The 25,010-nt window shown below is 40.0% G+C and overlaps 1 protein-coding gene across 2 annotated transcripts in view; it reads left to right on the plus strand.

Annotated features, from left to right (window-relative positions):
• The window catches only part of nrg3a (neuregulin 3a), a 360,904-nt gene that overhangs the window by 318,524 nt on the left and 17,370 nt on the right, over positions 1-25,010 (plus strand). Inside the window, exons 4-6 of one of the 2 annotated variants that reach the window (XM_082557497.1) lie at positions 3-26; positions 9,718-9,820; positions 17,694-17,820. In XM_082557497.1, coding sequence (XP_082413623.1) covers positions 3-26; positions 9,718-9,820; positions 17,694-17,820 — 254 coding nt within the window. The remainder of the gene's footprint in view (positions 1-2; positions 27-9,717; positions 9,821-17,693; positions 17,821-25,010) is intronic. The other variant, XM_082557498.1, reaches the window with a different exon arrangement.

Below are 25,010 nucleotides of genomic sequence, written 5' to 3' on the forward strand. Positions count from 1 at the left end.
AGATCACTTGGGCATCGAGTTTATGGGTAAGGAAGCTTTTCTTGTCTTGCATCTGTCTGAGTCATAACTGTAAACATCACCGCTTTTCATATTGGATAAACAATACACTCTGAGGACTCAGATACAGAACAAATTGTTCATAACAGCCAGCAAACGGCATAAGTTGGATGTGTCTAATTACATATGGCACTGTGACATAATTTGAAATGTAATCAGGAAAGCTGTGGTGAATACAAATATATCTATAGTTATACATTAACATATTAGCTGCCGTCAACCGTGCGTGCTGCACTGTATTTTACACGCTGTCTTAATCTGTTTTTATCCTCCTTACACATATGTACTTACGTATCTTTACTCCCCGCACCATTTCTATCTTTCTGCTTTCTTTCTCTCTCTTGCACTATCTCTCTCTTTTTCTCACAATTGCTCATGAAGTGTCCCACCAGAATACCAATGTGCTGCAGTCTCCTTGGAAACAGTGAGAACAGAGAGGCGTGCAGGGTGCAGTGAGGGAGTTTTTGTGATGTTGGCACCGTTACCAGTCGCACTCCTCATTAGTATGTGTGGGTATGTGTGCGCATGCATGGCACATGCTCAAAGTGTGTGTCTGAAGCCCTAATGTGAGTTTGATGAGATCCTTCCAGCGATTGTGTGTTGAATGTTAGTGTGCGTTTCCCATGCACACGCTGCGAGGCTGTGAAGGATAGATGCCAGCGGCTCCACCTCGTCTTCGCCAAGCTGCTCGCTCCCGGTTTTGGCTCTCGCGGACTCTGTGTCGGGTATCACAGCTGAGAAGCGCTAGTTAACGACATGAAACTTGTTAACCAGAGCCCCTCACTCTCTCTCAAAATGTGTCCTCTTTAGGTTAAAAAAAAATCTCTGTAGTATCAAGGAAAATGCTCTTCCTCTTGCCTGGCTTTACAGCATCTACATGCTCAAAGTCAAATTTCACAAGAACAAGCACTGCTGCATCTCTTTCAGCTGCCCGATCGCTGCCTAAGCAGTCAAACGAAGTAAAGCTTTTTTTAGAAAACCTGCTTAGACTATGCAAACTTGGCAGTGACAGATGATATTTTCTACAGAGCTATCTTGCAGGTTTCCCCATTTATATTCAGCGAGAGGTTTTATGCTTCTGCAACATTGTTCAGGCTGCCACATTTTCATTGCCGAGCTGACGTCTCTAGTCCTGCCAACGTCTTCCCCCAGCATTGTGTTAAGCAGCGGCTAGATAAGAACCTCCCACACTCAATCCTGGTGTGTCAGTGTCTGTGCCTTTGGAAGCTCTTTGAAGGAAAGAAATGCACAGACCTACTGTAATGCTCTTTGTCACAGATTATTGTCATTAATGCAAGTGAGAAAATATACTTTACATAGTAGATTAAACTACAAACTGTCACTTGAACTGCCCCATCCTTTCTGTCAATAGCAAGTGATAGCAAATCGTTATTTCACTCTAAGACACATTGCATCAACAACAGGATGATTTATAGATACCATTTGACCAAAAAGGCTCTGATCTGAGGATTAAAAAGGACCAATCTCAGTTGCTGCTGAGAAACTCGCCCTTAATAATAAATAAACAGATTTTTAGTTTGGAGTAAATTTAACATTCAAGTAAAAGGTTTGAGGGATTGCAGGGAGCTCTAGCATGAAGACATTAGTGTTTGAGATGAGATTAAAAAAAATGTAATCTTGGGCCCCAACCTACACCAGATGTCACTGGCATCACTATAAACAGCAACGAAGTCACATTTAAACACATGGGGTAGCCGTAAGCATCATTTGACAACTGTCGAGAAGCGACACATTTATTCCCGACCATAAATGTTACCAGCGACTGAAAACAAATGTAAAAAGTGAGCAAAAGTAAAAGAAATCCATGAGTGCAAAACACAAATCACCCAAACATGACAGGGTCTGACTCACAAACCCATGACTTTGAAACTGCCGCCCCTCAGGCAGACTTTGTCACTCTTTTAAAAGAGAACTTTTATCTCTTTGTGTCCAATGTTGCCTCTGCCAGCGTGTCTCTGTGATGCCAGCAGCTGCTGACAGAACGGCAGTACTTGACTCCAAAGATGAGAATGTGTTGGTCAAACTTGGCATTCTTTGCCATACAAACAAGTAAATATTAACATGTGGGGTTTAATTTTGTTGGCTTCATTGGGTGAGGGCCTCCAGCTCGCACTGGAAAGGTTCGCAGCCGAGTGTGAAGCAGCGGGAATGAGGATCAGCACCTCCAAATCTGAGGCCATGGTTCTCAGCCAGAAAAGGGTGACCACTCCGGGTCGGGGATGAGTTCCTGCCCCAAGTGGAGGAGTTCAAGTATCTCGGGGTCTTGTTCGCGAGTGATGGGAGAAGGGAGCCGGAGATCGACAGACGGATTGGGGCTGCAGCTGCAGTAATGCGGACGCTGCACCGGTCCGTCGTGGTGAAGAGGGAGCTGAGTGTAAAAGCGAAGCTCTCAATTTACCGGTCGATCTACGTCCCTACCCTCACCTATGGCTACGAGCTGTGGGTAGTGACCGAAAGAACGAGATCGCGGATACAAGCGGCAGAAATGAGCTTCCCTTAGAGATAGGGTGAGAAGTTCGGACATCCGGGAGGGGCTCAGAGTAGAGCAGCTGCTGCTCCACATCGAAAGGAGCCAGCTGAGGTGGTTCGGGCATCTGACAAGGATGCCCCCTGGGCGCCTGCTGGGTGAGGTGTTCCAGGCATGTCCCACCGGGAGGAGGCCCCGGGGCAGACCCAGGACACGCTGGAGAGATTATATCTCTCGGCTGGCCCGGGAACGCCTTGGTGTTCCCCCGGATAAGCTGGAGGAAGTGGCTGGGGAGAGGGAGGTCTGGGCCTCTTTGCTTAGGCTGCTGCCCCCGCGACCCGGCCCCGGTTAAAGCGGATGAAGATGGATGGATGGATGGATGTTTTAATTTTTGCTATATATATTTTGCTATATAACATTGCACTGTCCACTTTCTGTTGTAGCAAAACAAATTTCCCACGTGTGGGATAATAAAGGTTATCTTATCTTAACCCAGTTGTGGTTAGTTTTACAGATAACTTGAAGCTTTGTGCCTGTTTTATAGAGAATGAACTTCTCCCCTCCAAGAGACTCAGTTTCTGGGGTTAAAAGGAGAAATCTCTCCTCCGAGGACATCACAGCCTGAAGCCCTGAGCCGAGACCACCTTCAGGAATTCTTTGATCCAGTTTTCCTCTTAATATATTTTCTGGTTACTTGGCAGAAGTTGACAAATTTGACAGCATCCAGTCAGTCAGTCATGTGGTCATCAATATTTCTAATATGACTGAGCTGTGACTGGAAGCTTTTGCACTGACTTGTAAATCAATGTTTGAAGAAAGTGTTACAAGCAGCTACTTTTGAAGGGCAGTAGATGTATTTTAAGTCATGTTGATTTTCAATTTCCTTCCAGAGGGTTCGTCGAGTGATTGTGCTGGAAGGAGGCTGGTTAGCAAAGGCGAACAGACCTAGCTGGACGCATTTGTTTCTTTCTGTCATTTACTTCACATCGTGATAGAAACTGGCGAGGTAGAAAAACTTTTTAAATCACTCACTCAACTTTGGTAAGCCGAGAACTAAAATGCACTGAGAATGCTAAATATTAAGCCCGAGTTGTTTGGTATGACAGAAGAGAAAGGAGATAAGTAACACAAGGGAAGAAAGACAGAGAGGAATTTATAAACTGCAATCACTCCGGTGTCTTCCCAGAGATCCCTTTTCTATCACAATTTCATTTATTTTCATTATACTGAGATTTTCTGTGAAGGGTTTTGAATTCCTCGTGGTGCAACTTGGCTCTTTTTGAATAAATCGGTGTTGCTTCTAGAAACATTACCTTTTTTTTCCTATAGGTTCAGGATTAGAGAATTTTTAGTAATAAAAAAATAAATAAATACTCCGTAATATGTCCCATTATTTTTTAAGAAAATTGCCATGGGAGAATTGGCCCTGTTATTTGCTATCGTCATCTGACACTGATGAATAATGCATCCAAAAAGCTTCTGCATCCAGATTCATCAAAGTTAATTATCCTTTAGTTGTGCTGAAGTCAGCCTTTAGTAAAATTGTTATGCAAATCTATCCGTAAACCAACCAAACCAAAAACAGGCAGACAAAAACATAGCATTCAGGCACTGGGGCATGAGAATTTGAAGGGTTAAAGAATCTGTGGTGCTTGATGGTGGATCCAAACAAAGTGCTTGTTAAAATCAATTTCATGCCACACTAGAAGGACCAGCCAGGAAAAGCCGGGGCGATGAGCTCTCTCCTTTTAGTGCTAGTAAGAAGCCAAACGGCAGGCAGCACACAGAAGAATGGCTACTACCAGCACATACTGAGCTACAGTAACATCTTCCGGGCTGTGGGACAGGAGAGAATATTATGAGAAGCAAGAAAAAAAAGTGATAGAAAGAAAGAAAATTGCCAGCGATAACAATATCTCCAGTCACCTAAATAGATTCAGTCTGTAAATGGGTGAATAAAGCTATCCAAGTAATAGAGGAAAGAACCGTGACCAGCCAAGAGAGCATGTTTACTCTAGCACGGCAGGCCTGCATAATAAAGGTTTTATCTACCATCAGCAGTCTGTGCTGCGGCACATGGAAATTCTAATACTCAGAGCTGCGGAGAAATGGCAACATAATCCCACACTCTGTCTGCATCCTTTGATCTTTGCTTTTTCTTATGTCACTCCTTCCATTCATCCATCCATGTCAGTCTTTAATGATCATGACATTTATCATGGCCTAGACTGGGGGCATGTGATAAACAGAGCATCGTTGGTATCAGAATGCTCATCTTTATATGCCGCGCTTTGACAGTAACAAACTCTTCTAGTGCACTTTATGTAACCGTCTCGGCCCGTGACAATGGGCAACCGAGCTGTCATTGACATGGACTCGTAATAAATGATCTAACTTGATAAAACAATGTGGAGCATAAGATGAAGACAAATTTGTTATCAAGACTTAAGAATCAAAATGGAACTGCATAATGTACATTATGATATAAAAAAGGTTTTTTTTAATCTCATCATTATGGAACCAAATACTACCTTTAAAGGATTAAAACAGCATTCTCATAGGGCTGAACCTTTAAATATCAGAATTTATTTGGGCTTTTGAAAATGAATCAATCTACAGTTGTGTGTTAAACGTATTTAAATCACTGTTTTCTTTTTCATTGTTTGTTCTGATTGTATTGTTGGTGAACAGTCTGCAGCTTTGTCTCAAGGTTGGTACCATTTTACCTGTTTTAGATGAAGCCAAGAACCAATGCCAAAACAGTTGCTTGAATGGCCACTGCGAGTCGGTCTCCATCGACTCCTATGTCCCATGTACAGGGGTTTTATTAAGGCTTAAAATGGAACAGGTGAAGGCCTCGAGAGCGGTGTTTCCCAACCATTTGCAGCCATGGCACATATTTCCCATTAGAAAATCACACAGCACACCACCAAACAAAAATGTCGCAAAAAGCATATTGATCATTTTTCTCCGTGAAGCCGGTATAGCGGAATTGGCTCGCTTTGTCCCCAGTATACCTTTTTTTTTTCTCACTCATGCACGAGCCTTCATCTGGGTCCGAATGTTCTCCAGGACTCAGGTCAGACTGACTACTTTTTCTTTTTGAAACACTTATCTTTTGCTATGACGTGCTGTGTTGTCTCACTTGCAGCATGACCATGTCATTTCTTCTTCGTCTTCTTCTGTTTTACTGGCAGTTGGTAACCCGTTTAATTGGAGTAAGAAGTTGTACTGCCCTCTAGTGGAAAAGAATATAATTGTTCTGCCCATTACTCACGCTGGTCAATTACAGCAGCGGTCCCCAACCCCTGGGCCACAGACTGGTACCGGGCCACGAGAGTTGAGGCTCGGATGTAAAATGTATGGTTTTCAGGGTTTTTATTGTTATTTTTCAATGATGTTTATCATTAACTCGGTTTCCCTGGGTCTTTTCCCATGTGTTGTGAATAAATCTTCTTATTTTGTCACCTGTACTGGTTTTATTTTGTTATATTTATCCGCAACACCTTAAAGGCCAGTCAGTGAAAATATTGTCAGACGTAAACCGGTCCGTGGCACACAAAAGGTTGGGGACGGCTGGATTAGAGTACCAATCAGGTGGATAATCTTTCACCGCACACCTGATCATTTCTCGCGGCACATCCAGTGGTTGCGAAACACTGCCCTAGAGGGTCTGAAAATTCAAGCTGCTGAACTGCATTGCTAAACCCTGTTTGTGGCATTGGTGTCTTTTGGAGTTTTGTCTGACAAACATTATGGTTTGTTGCATCGTTAACTGTCCCATCAGTTCATCTAAGAAGTTAGTGCTCCAGTTCTCATGAGAGAAATTCTAGTATTTTATTTTTATTGTACTTAGCACTATTAGCTCGATGTGCAATGCTACCATACAGTGTCTAGATGCACATTCTCAGTCATATTTGCTAGCCTTTGCTGATAACTTGCATTGGAACTTTTCATGCAATTATGGTCACTTCTCTTTCCAGCAACATAACAACATAACAGCAGAGTTGAGGCTTCACAGCAAAAGTCTACAAACAATGAGTAACATCAAAGGGGCCGAGTCCATCCTTTCTATTACCTCCATTTCTGGTAGTCTCAAAACCTGGTTGATCAGTAGCTTCTATGCTAGTATGCCAACACTGACTGTTTGACCAATCAATCATCCAAATTCTGCAACAATATAAACTTTGAACTGAATCCAATGTGCTGACAATCAGCATTAAATTCTACTACCTTCAAACTCCAGGCCACAGTTTATTCCATAATTGTACAAATGAAATACAACTGAATAGTCTTTCACCTAATATCTGTAACAGTCCTTGACAGTGTCGGTGCCTGCCAGCTGCCTGACTTGTCCATATGTTTGGTATTAGATTAAAATCCTTGAATTACTCACTAATCTGGCACCCTTTGTCACTAAAATAAGGGTAAGATTCAATGTGCAAACACTGCCTGGATAGAAAAAAAATTGAAATCTCTTAATGCACAAGAGCTTTTTTTGTTTGTTTGGGTTTTTTTTAACTTTCAGTGATTTTTGAGGGGAAAACTGAGTCGATCCTAATGGACTTGGCTCAAAAGCACTCCAAAGGAGAGGGCCACTACTGATGGAAATGTGTGTGCTGGAGAACTGCCAAGTGCATTTTACTGTCCACTGTTTCTGTTTATATGTCATGAACTCCACCAGGCAGACTTCAGCCATCTCATCAGGGCTCAGAGTCAGTATGCCTGAGAGATATGCTGTCAAAATGCCACCTCTCTCTGTCGCCAGACTTTAGTCTCCTCTGTGTGTGAGTGTCTGTGACTGTGCTCTCACCCGCTATTTGATTGCACTGTAATTGTTTGTGCTTATTTTGAGCATCCATGCTCTTCAGGACATAGGTGTGCATGTTGTATGATGTAACAGAAAGCTGGTCATTTCTCATAATGAAGCTCAACTCAATCATTTTGGATAATGATTGAAAGAGTCGGCACACAAAATCTGAGTTGTTTTGTTTTTAAGTAGGAAATGCGCACAGTTTTTCATTTTTATTTTCCCATTCAGTTATTTCACATAAGCCCACTTAAATTGTATTTCTCCAACTCTTTCTCCATTTCTTACCGGCTTATCTTTCTGGCACACTCAACTGTGCGGAGTGTATAGCAGCTGTAAACACGCTATGAATGTATATGACTACATACAAAAAAGGTCACAGCAGCCCTTCTATATTACTGCCGCTGCCACTTTTAGTGTAAAATATTGATCATATTTCTCTATAATGTGGCTGTGAATAAGTGGCCGGCAGGGCTCTGCAGTGCAGAAGTGGAGGTTTCAAGTGGAAAGTAATAGAAGATGTGACCTCACGGCTCCACAGATGGAACATGAACATACTTTCCCTCTCATGAGCCATATGATTAATTCATATCACGAGAGGGTGTTTTTTTGTTTTGTGTGTGTGTGTGTGTGTACAGCTAGTGTGACCAAATAAGCACGTGGGAGGGGAATCTAAGGTATTGCGTGACCTTGGACAAGCCAAAAACATATTTATGACTAACCAAATACTTGAAATGCTGTATGCATATGTAAATATAAGCCAGACAGTGTGTGATATACTGAAGTTTTGCCCATTTCTCTACTCAACTCGTAGCTGTGAATGCATGTATTCATATATTTCTGTCCCTACACACATTAATTACCACCCAGTTTTCTTCAGGCATGTTGTAAATTCTGAAAAGGCTAAACAGTGGCAGCCAGATCAGTCAATACGCTGGATTTATCAGATAAAAATCCATCTTCCTTCCTTACTAGCACCTGGCTGGTTGATTTTTCCTCACCTTTGCTTTTCGTCTTGGTCTCCTGCCTCCGTGTCTGTTGCTCTGCCGTCCCTGCAGCCAACCGAATGTGCCCCAGCTCCCTCTACTGACATAATTGTAGCCAATGAGCAAATCTGTTGCAGCCTGATTAGCAGCATCTAAACAGCACTGGCCCCGGACATAATTTAGACATAGATGGAGGGAGAGAAATAATGGCACAGAGGAGAAGGGAAAAATGTACCGAAAAGACACTAATAGGTTCTGCAACATCTGTTATTTTTAGGGATTATAAATGATATATTGCATGTACGACCGGTTGTGCGATTTCTGTGGGGTACACAATAGCTTAAAGGCTGCTGTGAAATGCTTGGACCGAGAGATCCCTGTTTTAAATTCCCTGACAGGCTTAAAAATATTGATGTGGTTGTGAATTAGTAACACTCTCCCTCGCTGACTGCTGTCAGGATGCCCTTGAGCAAAACGTAGTGGCTGCAGCTGTGTTGCGGTTTTATTCCTCAGCTCGCGGCTGTGATTTTTGTGAGTGGTGATTATTTTTTTTTGCGCTAAAGTGGCCATTCGTGCCCATCCATGGTGAAAATTTGTCTCAATCACCTCAACGTAAAACCTCAACACCTGTCATCGTCATTGTTTTCCAAGGTCTGAGCCTTGCTAAATAAAACTTGATTGATTGCCTATTAATGTATCTGAAGGCAACTATGATTTACTTGTTCGGAACAAACAAGACAGCTTCCATTTTTCTCCACTAATGGCGTTCCTCCGCACCATAACTCTTCTTGTCTCCATGTATTCAGGCTCCATTACATGTGGCATCCATTTCAAAAGCAGTGTCTTGTGTCTGTCGGACCATTACTCTATGTGGGAGAGCTGATAAAATGAGCCGAAAGGCTGTGTGGTAACTAAGAATAGCAAGTGTTGCTGGGGAGTTGTAAAAGCGTGTTTGTTTATTGCTGTTTTATTTCAATTTTATTTGGTTTACGCAAAAGTAATTACACTTGTAAGAATCTGCAAGACAGATACAAAAAAGCCTAAGAGAGCTGTTACACCACAACTGCTTGTTCAATGATTTAAAATGGCTGTTTGGGTGCTGTAAACAACACCGTTAGAAATTAAAAATGGGTAAGTGCAAATCTCAAACCCATGTTTAATTCTGCGTTAGGGTGAGGACTGTGTGAATATTGACTGTGGGATGTCTGCAGATATACACACTCGCACAGATGCACAGCCCACTGTTTCCTCTCCCTTCCTTGGTCTCTCGCATAAACACGTATCAGCAAACACGTGCGTGATCTATAGCTTTATTTCCCCGAGGGTCTGTTGTTCAAACATTAATGTGACTTCTTCCTCTGTTTATTTCTCCACAGAGAGCAAAGAGGTGTATAAGAGACAGGTGCTGTCAATCACATCCATCGCCATGGCAATTAGCCTCCTGGGAACGCTGTGCATGGCCCTCTACTGCCGCAACAAGTGAGAAAATAAACTCACAACACCGCACATAAAGTCTACAGATGGCTGTTAAAACTACAATTCAAATCTTTTTCAATTCAGCATACTTACTAGCTTATTACTTACTTCCTGTAGGTAATATTCAAATTGCACTCACGCAGTTAAATGCTGAGATCTGGGAACAACACTTCAACAACAAAGTGGATCAGTGAACAAATCTTTCTTTGAGAAAGAAGAAAGTCGTGTAAAACTGCTTGTTGTAAATGAACTGTCACTAAGTAAACTTTAAACAGATTGCAGTGCACTGCCAGCGAGCATTAAAATCTACAAACTTCAAACTAGAGGCGACAGGTTATTTCATAATTGCACAAATAATGTGTGAATCTCCACCTCTAAGCATTATCTTCCTAGGAATTATGTTTCAGTACAAACAGCGAGCAGACTACGTAACAGATGGAGACGAACAGGTGTTATTTTTAATGTATTCAAGCTCTCTTTATCACTAATGTGTGAATGGTTTGTTAAGTAACATCAAAAATCAGACTTTCTTCAACCCTCTTTGTTGCATCTAACAGCCTCTAGACTTGATTTCATTTCTGTTAAAGACTCGGGTCATATTTGCCCCACAAACTGTTGCATTTGTGCATTGAGCCGAGGTCCCAAATGCCTTGGCTTAATGCTTCTCCTTTGCTTTCCTCATGACACGCAACAAAAAGCCAGACTAGCCAGCACTAATTTAAAAATGGAGATCACTAATCACTAACCCAATAAAAGTTCTGGTTCCCATTGCAAACAGACTAACACAAACTTCACAGAAATAAAATGAAAATCTGATGTGGACTCAAATCATATTTTGCTAGCAATAACAATAACAGGGAAGCATGCCGTTATCTTTGGAAGCCCACCAGCTCAAAATGGACAAATTGTCTTTCATCAGCGGGACATTCAGTACATGAAGGGATTTCCATTTAGTTTCAGAGAGTTTGAAAGAAATTGATGCTGCACTGATGAAGCGATGTAATCTTCCAAACACAGAGCATCCACTGGTTGTGTTGTGTGCCATCTATGATGTCACCAGGGCCCTATCACCTTGACACTTGAAGTTTGCTAGACTTGCTGTAATAAACTCTCGAATGCTAGATGTCACCACTCGGACAAAACATCACCACTGGTATAGAAGTAGAAGAAATTGAAAATGGAAAAAAAAAAAGCTTTTCTTCCAAGTTTTCTGCAGAAAGTCTCATCCTGTCAAGGTTTTACAGCATCTCTCTCTTAGCCCTTGTCCTTGTATACCATTAAAAGGGTGGCTAAAAACTGTTAAGATCATACACTTGTGTGCACAATCATTTTCACCTAACGTAATCTTTCACTGAATATGACAAAAAATTAGAGATTGAGTTCATGAAGCTATTTATCCTAGACTTCTGCACAAGTAGAAGTCTTTATGCAACCAGACGTCCTACCCCCTGCTAGCCATTAAAGCATGCAGGTTTTAGTCACTTCTGCATTAGTTTCACTTTTCAGCCCTGGAAGCAATCTCTGTCTTTTATACTGTCTATTATGGCTCATCAGCATTTTGGCTGTTGCTAGCTGGCGCAGGCAGTGCAAGCATGCACAGGGGTGCAGCTGCAGCTCAGTCAGTAACTATGCGTGTCATTAATAACACTGGTTTTCTGGATGCTAAGCAGAGAACTTTCACAGTATTTGGCAAGCTGTGAATATGTTGCTACTTAATGCATTTATATGCTCACTGACAAATATCCAAATGGAAACATTGCAGGAGTCCTCAGTTTTCCTGAGTTATAAAAAACAATTACTGCTGATAATTCAGGTGAGCTTGTTTTTGATTATTGGCTGCTACAACTTGAAAATGGTACTTGGTCACTTGATTCTTAATTATTTAAGAAAGCAAAATGTATATTTATAAGTGATATTGCTGATTGTTTTTGTGAACAATGTAGTTGATGTCCAACACAACAGAAAAACAGGAACCACTATGACATTTTGTCAGTCTCTCCTCTGTGAAGCGGCACTCTGCATATCATAAAGAGTGTTTCAGTGGCTTCGTGACACAAAAACGACTGAGGTTAGAGCTCATGGTGGGTATTCAGCACAGATAAATTTAGTTCAGTTCTACACTGGAAAGACTGAAATTACAAGAACTGCAGTTGAATTATTACTCAGCTCCTAGAGTGACAGCATTTCCCCTTTAATATGTTGACAAGTAAATTAGCTGTAGTGACATGAAATTTCACCATAACCAGCAATTTCGATTTTTTTCATGATTTTCCTTTGATTTGAAAGTGTCTACAATGACTGACATTCAAACTTTTAAGTAATATTACTGCTGCTACATTCTGCCACTGGTCCCTGAATCAATATATTATTACTACATGTGGAAATAAGCCCTATTGGGTGTGGTCAGACCACATGTAAACAAAGACATATTTAAATTTAGTGAAAACTGAGGCAACATGTTGAGGCATCCTGCATCTTGGATGAAATCCCAGACCAGGTATTTGCAACAATTTGTAAAGCTCATTATACACATATTCATAGCCTATTATCACCCAAAGGTCAGCTCATGTGACTTAAGCCTTTCTCTGCTCTCTGCCTGTTTTCTGCAGGGTTGAAGTTAATATGTGTTCACAGTAAATGAATAGTATGTATATATATATATATATATATATATATATATATATATATATATATATATATATATATATCCCTTGTGAAGGGAATCTCAGCAGTATGGGTTAAACATCTGGTTCTAATGGCAGTATGCCATTCAGAGTATGTGGACTATGGAGCAAGCTATGATAGATGGCACTGTAATTCCATAGGCTTTCCTCAGTAATATAATGATGTGAGTGAGTGAGCAGCCTGACAACAAGATAATCGGATCAAGCGATGATGGACAGGCGCTTTCAGTGAATCCATAATTGAGTCAGGGAACTTGCTTGTTCATTGGAGAAGATGCATACAGATTGGGATGAAGGAGCAAGGGAGCGGATCTGAGTGACCTGAATAAAGATAAAGTCAAAGGTTTTCTCACACCGAGAAAAAAGATCCCGATAAAAGTGCAGCTACATGAAAGACAAATGTTTCCCACTTCATGCTAAAACAATAACAGAGAGACATAGAGTGTGTTTTACATTGTAATATCCATCACTGCTGACTTATCTGCTTTATTGTCCTTTAAAAGTTAACATTAACTCTATTCCATGAGTGTTGTGAAACTCACCACTTCATAATCAACATTTAACCTTAAAAAAACAACAACGACAGTCTACGAGCTTATTTTACACACTCATTATAAAGTCATGTTTTTATCTAGTTACTCTAATGTCCTGATTTTGCTACTCAGTTAAAGCGGAGTGTACCAAACTCCAATCTATCATAAGATGGCAACATCAATATTTAACCATTCTGCAACATTATGTGCACTGACATGTTTATATTTTTTAATTGCACAAAAGGTGCTTCAAGTAAAACAATGATGGCAAATATGTAATAAATAAGCAGGACTAAAATATATTTTTTTAAAAAATGAACTCGTGGTCTGTAAATGGAGGTGGGCTTCAGTCTCCTTGGTAAAAGTCAGACTTAACACAAAAACTTTAGAATAGATCGCCTTGAGCTCTGTACCCTTTAAGTCCCACCTCATTCAAAATATGTTTTGCTCAACGTTACTTAACGTGGCTGTTTGACCTTCTGTGGTCTTTAAATGCACATACTGTATGTGATGTGCAGTTTGACACCAGCAGACTGTTTTCATTTCTGCTGAAGTCGTTTTCTCAGGGCTAACCTTGGATCTGATGTGTGTGGACAGGAGCAAGATTGTGTTACATCACCACTAGTCATGAAGCGAGTCATAGTGTGGTATGCCACAATGCTGAGTCATTCCCCAGCACACATACGCTGACAGTGAACTAATCCATACCGTGCGGTGACAGTGGAGTGGAAGCAGTGCTGAGAATTTTTAACAAGGAGTCAAACTTTTCTTCTTTAAATAACTTCATCAGAAGCAATTTCTTTTATCAGGCAGATTATCTCCATAGGTTTTTAAGTTGCCTCGCTTTAAAATACTGCTTGCATTGGGACTAAATGCAAAAAGTCAGCATGATTTATCAGTAGTCAGCACTGTTGCCTTGCAACAAGAGACTCCTGCATGTGTGTGTGTTTGCAGAGGATGTGAATGTAAAGAAGTCCTCTAATGCAGACATAATTTTCCTGGTGTACTTAGTTGTTTTTTTCTAATTATCCTTCTTTGGAGAAACAAGGGTAGTAAGTAAACACTTTTCCAAAACTAGTGTGTACCAAATGTCACAGCCTCCTTCTAAGAAAATATAATTAAAGGCCTCAGAGGTGGAGAGGATAGAAGCTTAGCATGCGGCAGTTTGTAAACACTTCATTACGTCACTGTCATTCAGCAGAGTGTCTGACAAAGGACAAGTAAAGGCTTCATCAGCTGCATCTGGTAATGAGCATACCCCTGGCACAACACAATGAAGTTGTGATACAGAGCTTTTGTGCTCCAGGTCAGTCTAATTGCACATGCTTGGGTAAGTGGTGTAAAAAATCAAGTAGATTTTTAATGTCTACTGGTCAGAATAGCAAACCAAAAGAGGTTCTTTCAGATGAATGGACAAAATCGGCTCACATCCTTCAGCTACTCCAGCTGTAATTATCCCGCTTTCTCTAACTTGATTACCTCTAAACCTTTTGTCATGTAGTCAGCTGCAAGATTAGGGTCAAACTAATTAATGTGGCTGTCAATGACTTTAGTCCTTCAGTGTATTTGCAAAGAATGTTATAAAGATATTCTTTGTAATATTCAATTTTTTTTACTAATGTAAGGAGAACACATCTCAAATGAATAGTCACAGTTCTACATATCTATGCAGAAACTATTAAATGGAGTCAATTCAATTTTATTTATAGAGCGCCAAATCACAACAACATTCGCCTCAAGGCACTTTATATTGTACCGGTAAGTCTCCAAAAGTTGATTCTGTTCATCTGGACGTAGCGTTTTCCCAGCCCATTGTTCCTTTAGTGGGCTGGTTTCAGTCATTATGCAAATGTGCTGTTTCTAAGATTGGGTAAACCTGCAGTCAGCTGAGACTGAAGAAGTCACTTGGATGAGTGACGGAGCGTTTCTCCCACAGAAAACGCTACGTCCAGATGAACAGAATCAACTTTTGGAGATTTACTTAGCTGGATGATTGAGCATGCATCAAGACGTTTATATTGTAAGGTAGACCCTGCAATAATACATACAGAGAAAAACCCAACAATCATATGAGCCCTGTGAGCAAGCACTTTGGCAACAGTGGGAAAGAAAAACTCCCATTTTAACAGGAAGAAACCTCTAATGGAGAACCAGGCTCATCGGTCATCTGCTATGACCAGTTGGGGTGAGAGAAGAAAGACAGGACAAAGACATGCTGTGGAAGAGAGACAGAGATTAATAACAAATCCAAACTTCATGTCAAGTGTCATTATATAAACGTCTATTAGTTTGTTTTAATTACCGATCACAGAGAAATCAGGTAAAATTATATTACTGGTAGAGAGCTTCTCAGGAAGCTCAGTTTCTTCCACTCATCCTTCTCCAGGGAAATCTTAGAAACCAACTCTCCTTCACCAGGGAGCCAGTGTCTTGGTTGGAGAGGGAAGAAAATAGATTATTTTAGGAATCGCAAAGGATGGTAGGGATACTTTAAAAAGTAAGCCACGCTCATAAATTCAGTTGGTGGAGTTTCTTCTGTATAAACTTGGACTTAAATCTGTCCCTCCTTTGTTCCGTCCTAAATACAATATTGAAAATGCTGCTGCACATAATGTTTCTGAGAACTCTTGAGATCACTGTTGGATTCGACTGGCTGGAGAAAAGAGACCTAAAAATTCTCACATCTCTGGCTGCAATTAGCAGCTACATATGTTTAGTTTGTTGTCTGAGAGGAGACCTGTAGAACACTACTCGGTGAGATCTGCATTTCTGAAACAAAGGCAAGGGAGCAGACATCATTTTTCAAACTGGTTATAATTAGCTGTTTGTGCCAAAGCTCCAGTTTTGAATTAATTAGAGCAAAATTATAGACTGGTTACAAGTGAGACTTGCTAATCTCAAGATAATGAGTGCAAAACATAATTATGACACTGAGGAACTCGATACAGGTTGTACTGGAAGAAAACCTCACGCTAATATCACGCTAAAGAGGAACTGGTATGGATTTTTGAGTGGAAGCAACTATGGGAGGTTAAAGGCCTTTTTAGCCAGCAGGTGTGTCTCTTATTTCTTTACAGTCAAACAACTCCAAAGCAGTGTTAACAGAAAACCCTTTCAGGATCCACTAATCTCAAGTGATGTAAAAATTAATCGATACATTTCGAAAAATCAATACCAGAGTGAGAGATGGAGCTGAATCTGTTTGGAACCACGGATTCAAATCAAAAGATATAACAAAAATGACCTGAAAACTGTCAGTTAGCCTTCACTTTTGTTTGTCTGACCTTTAATAAGGAAATGCCAGCACTGAATATATGTATTCAGTGCTGTATAGAACTTATGATGGTGTATATGATTTACTCTGGAGACTGACAAAGGTTACACTGTGCATGAATATACCACGTGTGCTAGTGTTTATGAGAGGCATATTGTTGGGCATTTGAATATTGCTGCTAGGAATAAAACCTGTTAACAGTTTCGGTCAACAATGTTACGTTTCGGTGTGTCAGTGTTTTGTTTTTGCGTGACTGTTATGTATTTCCTGCTTTACTTTGAAAGTCTGTGTTATCTTAGTGTGTTCAGTTTACATTTTCCCTGTCTCGTCAGTTCTAATTTGCCCCAGCTGTGTTTCCCTCCTGTGGTCCATTCCCTGATTGCTCCCTCTATGTATTTAAACCCTGTGTTTCAGTGTGTCATGGTCGCGATCTCCCCCGTGTTGTAAATAGTTTGGTGTTTTTGTGGTAAATAAATAGTCTGTTGTAAATAGTTGTGAATGGGTTTGTTAATATTTTCGTTTGAGACACCTTCGTTTTGGGATTTTGGTGGAGGGCCTTCGTGGTTTTATTTTCCTTATTTTTATTTTCCTGCGTTGCACCCCGGTTGCCTAGGCCGGGGTGTAACAACATGCATAAGTTATTAGATTGTCATATAGAAGCTAAATTTAAAGTGAACATCACTTGGACGGATTGGAGCAACCCTGAAATGTCAGTGCCTCCTATTATTATGTATTTATAGCTGTATAAACACATACGAGTATTCACTAACATTAGATGCTGATTCAGTGGGATAAAAATCTGGAAGCGTAAACATGATCCGCATTCATTTAGCTAATAGCAGCACTTACTCTCTAGAAATCAAAGGGTTTTTTTTAAATAATATGAAACCGTTAGGCTACCCAAATTGAAAATATTTGCATCTCACTGAGTCTCTAAACATACATATTAGCCTAATAAATTCAACTTCAGTAAAAGCAGTAAGACGATGTAAAAATCAGCAGCTTTTGACTAGCTTGCTAGCATTAGCATCGCTCTATGTGCTAACAGCCTGTACTTAAGCACAAAATTCAGCGGTGGTCCCTCCATCCATTCTACACTCAACGTTTTGAGTTTTCAAAAGTCTATATCATAATGCAGAACACACGTCTGCATTTAAATCTGATTGTAAGTGCAGAAGTAGCCTGGATGATATGAGATGCAATCAGCAGGTTCACTTGTTCAGTCTCGTGTTAATCTTCCTGTCTTAAAGATGAATTTAATGCATCACTGTTACGTCCAGATACAACTCAGCTGAAACTCAGCCAATAAACGCTACTTCTTAAAGCACTCAACTGGATCCAATAACTTTTTATCTCAGTTGTATATTTTTTTCCTTTATGTTTAGGAGGCGCAGAGAAAAACTCCAGGCCCACCTGAAGGAGAGTCGCAGTTTGAAAAACTACACTACTAGTTCCCATAATGCCCTAGAAGCCAAAATGAGGGCCTCTAACACCAACCTGCAAATTAATGAGGTGAGTACATGAGATGTTTTTTCTCTTCTTTTTTTTTTGGTGCTTATACATGTAAACACATGGAAAACTGACCTCATGCAGAACTCCCGGTGCTCCTGTTTTGTGAAGACTGTTGGCTCGTTTTCACATGTGCACTGCAACCTGGAATTTTTCTATAGGAGCAATATAGGTTTACAAGACAGGATAATGCAGATGGCATTGGCCAGTTGAACATCAGCAAATCTAAAAACTGATCATCATTTAAAGCAATACATTCTCTTATTTACTTACCTCCTTACTTTTAGTTACGGATTTATGAAAGAGTAAACATGAGGCTGTACTTGTGAGAGATTACTTCTTACAGTGAATGTAGCAACATCCAGCTCTCTTCCAAAAAAATTTGTTAAAGCTGGAAATTCAAATGCAGGCTCGTGTTTTAATATAAATCGTTCGTTTATCATTGTTGTGGTAGCTTTTTTTTTTATCTCACCCATAGAGGCCAGAGTTTTTTGTAACAGTTATAAAGCCGTCCCTGGCTGAATTTCTGGATGTTGTTGTTTTTTTTAGGTAGGAATTTTAAAATATAGCCTTGGGCTTCAGGGGTTGGTTATTATTTTTCAGTAAATTAGTTGGCATTAGCAGGAGTCAACAAACATTAAAACATAAATCTTAATCTGAAAACCAACAAATATTCAAAATGAGATGTCTGCTCCCTAAAGTTATTATCACTGAGCAGACACACACCTCACACACGACACCGCAGAGGATTACCATTAGATTTATGGCTGCCTGCAGTTTGTGCATGTGAATAAGTATGTATTGCTGTCTCCACCTGGCCACTTGCAGGAGGCTTACAGGTCTTCTTGAGAGCAATCGTTCAGTGGTTTGGGAGCATGCTGCTGGCTGCCAGTGTCATTCATCATCTCCTCAGTGCTCTGTGTCATCGCGCTCCCAAATGTGCGTCCGGGAGTAGCTGGCATGGACATGAAAATTATCTTAACATGAATGTTGCTCCTGGGAGACTGTCCTTGTGTGTATTTCTACACCAATCTGCATAAATTAACCTTAAGCATTTTTTACAGTTTAATCATGTAAATCCCTCAGGCACTTCATTAGGTACACCTATGAGATCTAACATATTCCAGTACAACATCTATACCATGAATTACTGTGTTTCCAGCTTGTGATTTTCTTATCTTTATTGCATAGGTCATAATGGGTGCTGGTAGCGCTCCACCAGACTGCATTATATTTAAATGGTTCCAAATATTTTGTCCACTCCACTGAAATTAATACACAAGTGTGTAAAGTATTAGAAACATTTTTAAATGCACTGTTGGTCTATACACAAGGGGCTCCATCATAAGCGCATTAATATGCAGAAGATGAATAAATCACTGTGTGGGAAAAGCAGTGGAGATAATTACATTTCATGCTGGCAGTTCGTGATACAGCTGACAGATTTATCCTGATTTGTCATCATTGCAAAGACTGTCCTCTGAAAAAAATACATCAGCGGTTGTTATTTCATTAAAAAGCTTGAAATATAATATCTTCACCTGTAATGCCAAAGAAGGGAGTTTTGCAAAACGGGTTGACAAAAAAAATAAGATAGATGTCAAACATACCAACTATATCTGGATACATCTTTGGTTTTGACCCCAGAAGCCACAGTTGCACTGCACTAGTTTTTGACACCAAAAATGCAAAGTTGTCCATATTTTATCTGACGTTTTAAAAGAGACCTAAAGTAATACTTAGACTTTGGAAAAGTAAGCTATGGTAACTTGTGGCTACAACCTTATATTTACCATACAGTCACCAGCATGGTATCAATATTGTCATCTAAATTTTGACAGCAACAGAGAAAATTTCCTTTGTCTGTTATGGCATATTTAAAATTTCAGATGAATCTGTTAAACAAATGAGTAGTTTTGCGAGCATAATAGTGTCATACTTGATTTGAAATGCAGAAATTGAGATTCTGATTTTTTTGTATCGACACTTTCATCGAAAAATAAAAACGAAATGAAAATGTCCTGGAGACACGAGATCCAATCAGAATGAAGCTGTATACCTTAAAGGTCGGTCCGTGAAAATAAGCCCGTCCATGGTGCAAAAAAGGTTTGGGCCGCTGTTGTAAAGGATAAAGCACCATCTTAGGGTAAAACCTTGGCTTGTACAACCAATTTAATTCAGTTTTATCAGTTTTATAGCACAAAATCACAACAAAACTTATCTCAAGGTACTTTACATTGTAAGGTAGAGCAATTATATTATTAATGCTATTATGTTACGCTTACCTCCTCAAACAAATCTAATCTAAAACATCCACTTGGCTGCTTCGTGGTCTCCCAGATGTTTTGGTGTTCCCAAGCTTGCGACTGCATTTTAATATCGTCCCAACTTGTTGATTTGTTGACTGCATGGTTCCCTTTGTCTCTTTTCTTTCTTTCAACTCCAGACCTTTGATCTCCTTATGAAAAAATAGGTGTGTAAATCCGAAATGTATCAACCATTCCTGAATGTTTTTAAAGACTTTTAAAGCTGAACGTCTACATATCAATCACATTTTGATTGTTTCATTTTAGTTTTAATGTCAGCCTCAAATAAATGTCAACACATTGACACTCTTGCCCGAAGCCTCCACCTTCAGTTTCAGTTCAGACGATTCAAGAGTGTAAGACATGGCTCGGAGACAGACTTAACCAGAGTTTGAAAGCAATCTGAAAAATCTGGAGTTTGTAAAGATGGTGTGTCAGGTGCGTCTCCTCAAATTACCTTCAAGGTAAGAGGTCTGTCGAGGACAAACATACTGGCTTCCCAAACTAATGTAATGATCAGAGGAATAGCAAAAGTCCAGCCTCCAGCATAACTGCATTGCACAAAATATGCCCAAAAAACAGTCAATATTATTTTAATCTCAAAGAGCAACATTTATATTTCAGACAAATAACTGAGGTATTGTTGGAAATTGTGCAGCCATTAGAAGTACATCACATTTCATTTCACTTTCAACCTAAATGTCAGAGTTACTGAAAACAAATGCAAATAGATTTCTGTGTTTATCGACCCGATGAGAGAGAAGGCACAGGAAAACAGATCAGTTATATAGATCAGAAACGAGTCTGGGAAACTTGAATATTTTGTCTGCATACTTATGACTTGAAACTCCGTTCTGATTTTCAGCTGTGTAGCTATTTAAGGACATTTTTGTTATCTTTTCACTTTCTTATCTCCTTTTGTTTTATGGAAGTCAACAGCAGGAATGTTGTATTCCTTTTTCTTCTCGTTTATAGAAGCTTCATTCAAACTTTAAGTGGGTCACTGTTCTTTATCTCAGAATTTCCACTTTGCTTTATCTTTTTTCACTTACCTATTTTTTCCAACATCACTCTGATACATGATAATATAAATGGTCCAGTGCATGCAGGGACATCACATTAAATGTCACATCACCTAACATATTCAGCCACAGCCTAGTTTATCGACAACACAGCTGCTCATTGATTGTCACTGAGGCATTAAGCTTGTCTAAACTACACTGCTTCACATCTAGTTTTGAAATATCATGTTGTATTGAGAAAAAAGCTTTTTCTTGTTCTAGTTAAGAAGCCCACACTCGCTCGTCTTATTGATGAGAGACACCAGATTAGTAGCAACGCTCTTTTTACTAAAACACGTGTGTTGTTGACAGTGCCTTTAAAGATGTCTTTGTCATTTAACGGATAGTGATTGAAGTGTAAATGACCATTATTGCCTCCCTCTTATGGTGCACTTCAATTATTATTGTGTTATTTTGCAATAATTAATGATCTTTTCTGCAAAGAATTGAAAAAAGTAGACTATAATCGAATATCACATGCGCATTGCATAAATTTGTACAGAAAATTATTTAAAATAAGCACTTTGGCTTTTATTTTCCTTACTGATTATTGTTTACTGACTCCAAAAAATGTTTTGTGGTGGAAAAACAAGGCGGATCTTTAGTGCATAAATGTTGCTTTGAAATCTTCTTTTATTTATTTAAATTCTACAACAGTCTTTGGGGAACTTGCATGCAAATGAGCAGCATTTGTTTATTTTGTGCCTACGCACCCAGAATCACATTGATTTCTGTCTGCAGGCAATCAATTACTAAAATTTCTGAAAGGAGAGCAACAAGCATGGGGTCAATGGTGTATTAGGATCTTACACACACACAAAACAGCCACACACACATTCATTTCTGTGTCATTTTTTCACTACACAGACACATTTTCGTTTTATTATTATACCCAACTTTCATTTAGATTCGTACTTTTCATCTCATTTTGCAGTAGCTACAAGTAGATCTAGACCCCTGTGATCATGTGGGTCACGCCAAAGTCGGCAGAACATTCCAGCAGTGGCCAGCAATAGAAAATGAACACTTCTGATTAGCACCGCAGGGCCCTTTGTTGGAAGTATTTGATTAAGCAGTGAACTAAAGAGCAGCTCTGAGCGAGTCAGTCTTTCTCTATCAATCAGGTTTTACCACCCTATCATGAATTCTTGAGGTGTCCCACAGAGTCCGTCTGCCATTTCCGCATAATTAAAACTGCCCTGACTTCATCATGAGCGGCGCTGTACTGAGCCCGCTATGCTAAGCGTATTTCTGAGACTGGAGTGCATGTGTTTAGCTGTGAAACAGTTAAAGACTCCATGATGGCTGCGCGAATCATAAAACCATCTCTGGTTCAGTCCACATAGTTTGTCAGTGTTTAAAAAGATGAAAAGAAAAATTCTAGAGGCATATAGTGCCTATCTTAGAGATTAAAACATCTATTAAAGTACATGTGCGCTCGCTCACGCACACACGTAGCTGTTTTATGTGCTCCACGCACCACGAGCGTCCAGACTGGGCGCAGTCACTGTCAAAGCCATGATTACTTTTGCTGGTTGTATCTGCTCACGTTTGTGGAGCTAAAGAGTTTCTTTGCCTGCAGCTGTGCAAAAAAATATTACATTTATATTGATGACCTCTATAAACAGTCAGTATTGCTGGATGACGCATGCACACAGTTTCCAGTTTTTCCTCAGGCGATCTTTCTTAAGCTTAAATCTATTTTCAGACTGAAAAAAAGTGGCTGCTGAACCTCGCAGAGTCGGCATTAACAGATCGAAGGCACTTTCCTCTCTTTGAGCTGCTAGGCAGCGAACGGGTAAATTCATTTAACGCAATACTTTGTGTGTTACTGGAAAAGTAAAGCATTTCCTATGACTTACCTTGGGCATTCCTTTAGTTATGACTAGCACAGGTGGATACAGTTTCATCCACTGAATTAATTAACAGGTCACTGGTGCGATTTCCCCACTCTTAAATGATCTGATTTCCTGATTTAAGTGGCCGGGGAAAGAATAATTTCTCACTGGTAGTTTCTGCATCAATTAGCGACTCGGATGTACACGGTGTCAAAACGAGAGCAGAGCCTGTGATACAGCTACATGACGATTTGGTTTTAACTCATCGTTTCTTAGAAATCGTTTCATTTTTTTATTTCATTCCATGAGGGCAAAACACAGGGGAAGTCCTTTGATTTACTATCGCAGTTGCAGATTGTTTAAAGATTTACAGCAAACCAATCAAAGTAGCAGAGGCCGAAACATGATTTTATGAAGCTTGACAAACCCTGGAGCATGCCACTGCATATAAAAGATGGACATATTACCCGCTGGTTTGTGAAGTCCCATTTTGAAGCCATTTTTCTGTGACATTCTTAGCTTTTAGGGGCAGGGATAGCTCAGTAGGAAAAGTGGTCGCCCCATGATCGGAAGGTCGGCGGTTCGAATCCACTTAACGGCTACCCTGAGGTACCCCTGAGCAAGGTACCGTCCCTACACACTGCTCCCCGGGCGCCTGCTTAGTGGGCTGCCCACTGCTTCACTGAGTGAATGGGTCAAATGCAGAGAAAAACAAGTAATTTCCCCATGGGGATCAATAAAGTATCCATTATTATTATTATTATTATTTTGGAAACCAAACATCAGATACCACGGTTCTGTGTTCACGAGCCTATATGGTCAATATATATTGTCTAGCTTAAGGTAGCAATGCCCTAAGAAATATCCTCCTTTTACAGAGGCCATGAATCAAGCGAGCACTCTGATTTTCTGCATTATTTTATGGTAGTAAGTGTAGCCCAGTGATAAAAGTTTAAATTGTTTGCAAATACATTTTGATAATATTCACTGAACATACTCTGATCATCTGATGCGCCCACTTTAGTTCAGATGGTAGCCTATATAAAGTATGACACGACTTCAATAATTATAGAAAGTGTGTCGTGGCTTTTGAGGTACAAATGAGGTTTTCCACTGTCTGCATGGTCACATCACCATGGCAGCATCTGTGATGCTAACGAGACTGGTGTCCTGGAGAGGGTCCACTAAAGGGACTGTGTCTGTGACAGTCTTGTTAGTCAGACATCAAACTGTAGAAGACATAAAAGTAAGTTGGGGGAAAGAATTGCACAAAAGTAGGTCTCGCTTACTTAAGTTACAAAAGTGTGGAAGTTACTGTCTAGACGATGGCGAGATAATGCTGAGGAGAGAAAACTGTCACCACCAGATAGATCCAAACCACTGATACGTATGTGTTATAGATAAGAAATCAAATCAGCAGTCCTCTTGCATCTTTAAGCCTTTTAAAGTTTAAAGCTCAAAGCACTTTCTTATGCTGTCCTGTGTTCTTTTCAGGAGTTCGCAGCTGCCATGTAGCTGACTGAGTTTGCTTTGTCAAGCGCATTGTGAAGTGTCGAATCAAAGAACTGCTTTGTTTTATTGCATATCTGTCCCTCCAGAGGTGGAACGAGCAGAAGGAGAGTTAAAAGAAAGAACCTGAGACCCACATAGTACAGTGATAGAGCTAATTTAGACATCCTGCCATGAAGGCTGCAAGATAGAAAGAGGGGATAAGGGATCAATGTGGATGAGAAAGCAAAAGAAAGAGAAAGCAGTAAACTGAGAGATGTGTTGGAGTTACGCAGGACGAATGGATAGTGGACAAACTGAAGGACGTGGTAAATTTGGTCAAATACCACCAAGACGACTTCTTCACTAAGCCAACAAAAAAATGGCAAAATAGCACAAAGAGCAGACCAGTGATGGCTAACATTACTTTTAAAAATAACATTTTACATTAGAATATTAATGTACTTTAAAAAGAAACAATTTTGCTTCAGTGCTACTGA

Source organism: Aulonocara stuartgranti (genome assembly GCF_965226115.1).
Source record: "Aulonocara stuartgranti genome assembly, chromosome: 13".
NCBI lineage: Eukaryota > Metazoa > Chordata > Actinopteri > Cichliformes > Cichlidae > Aulonocara > Aulonocara stuartgranti.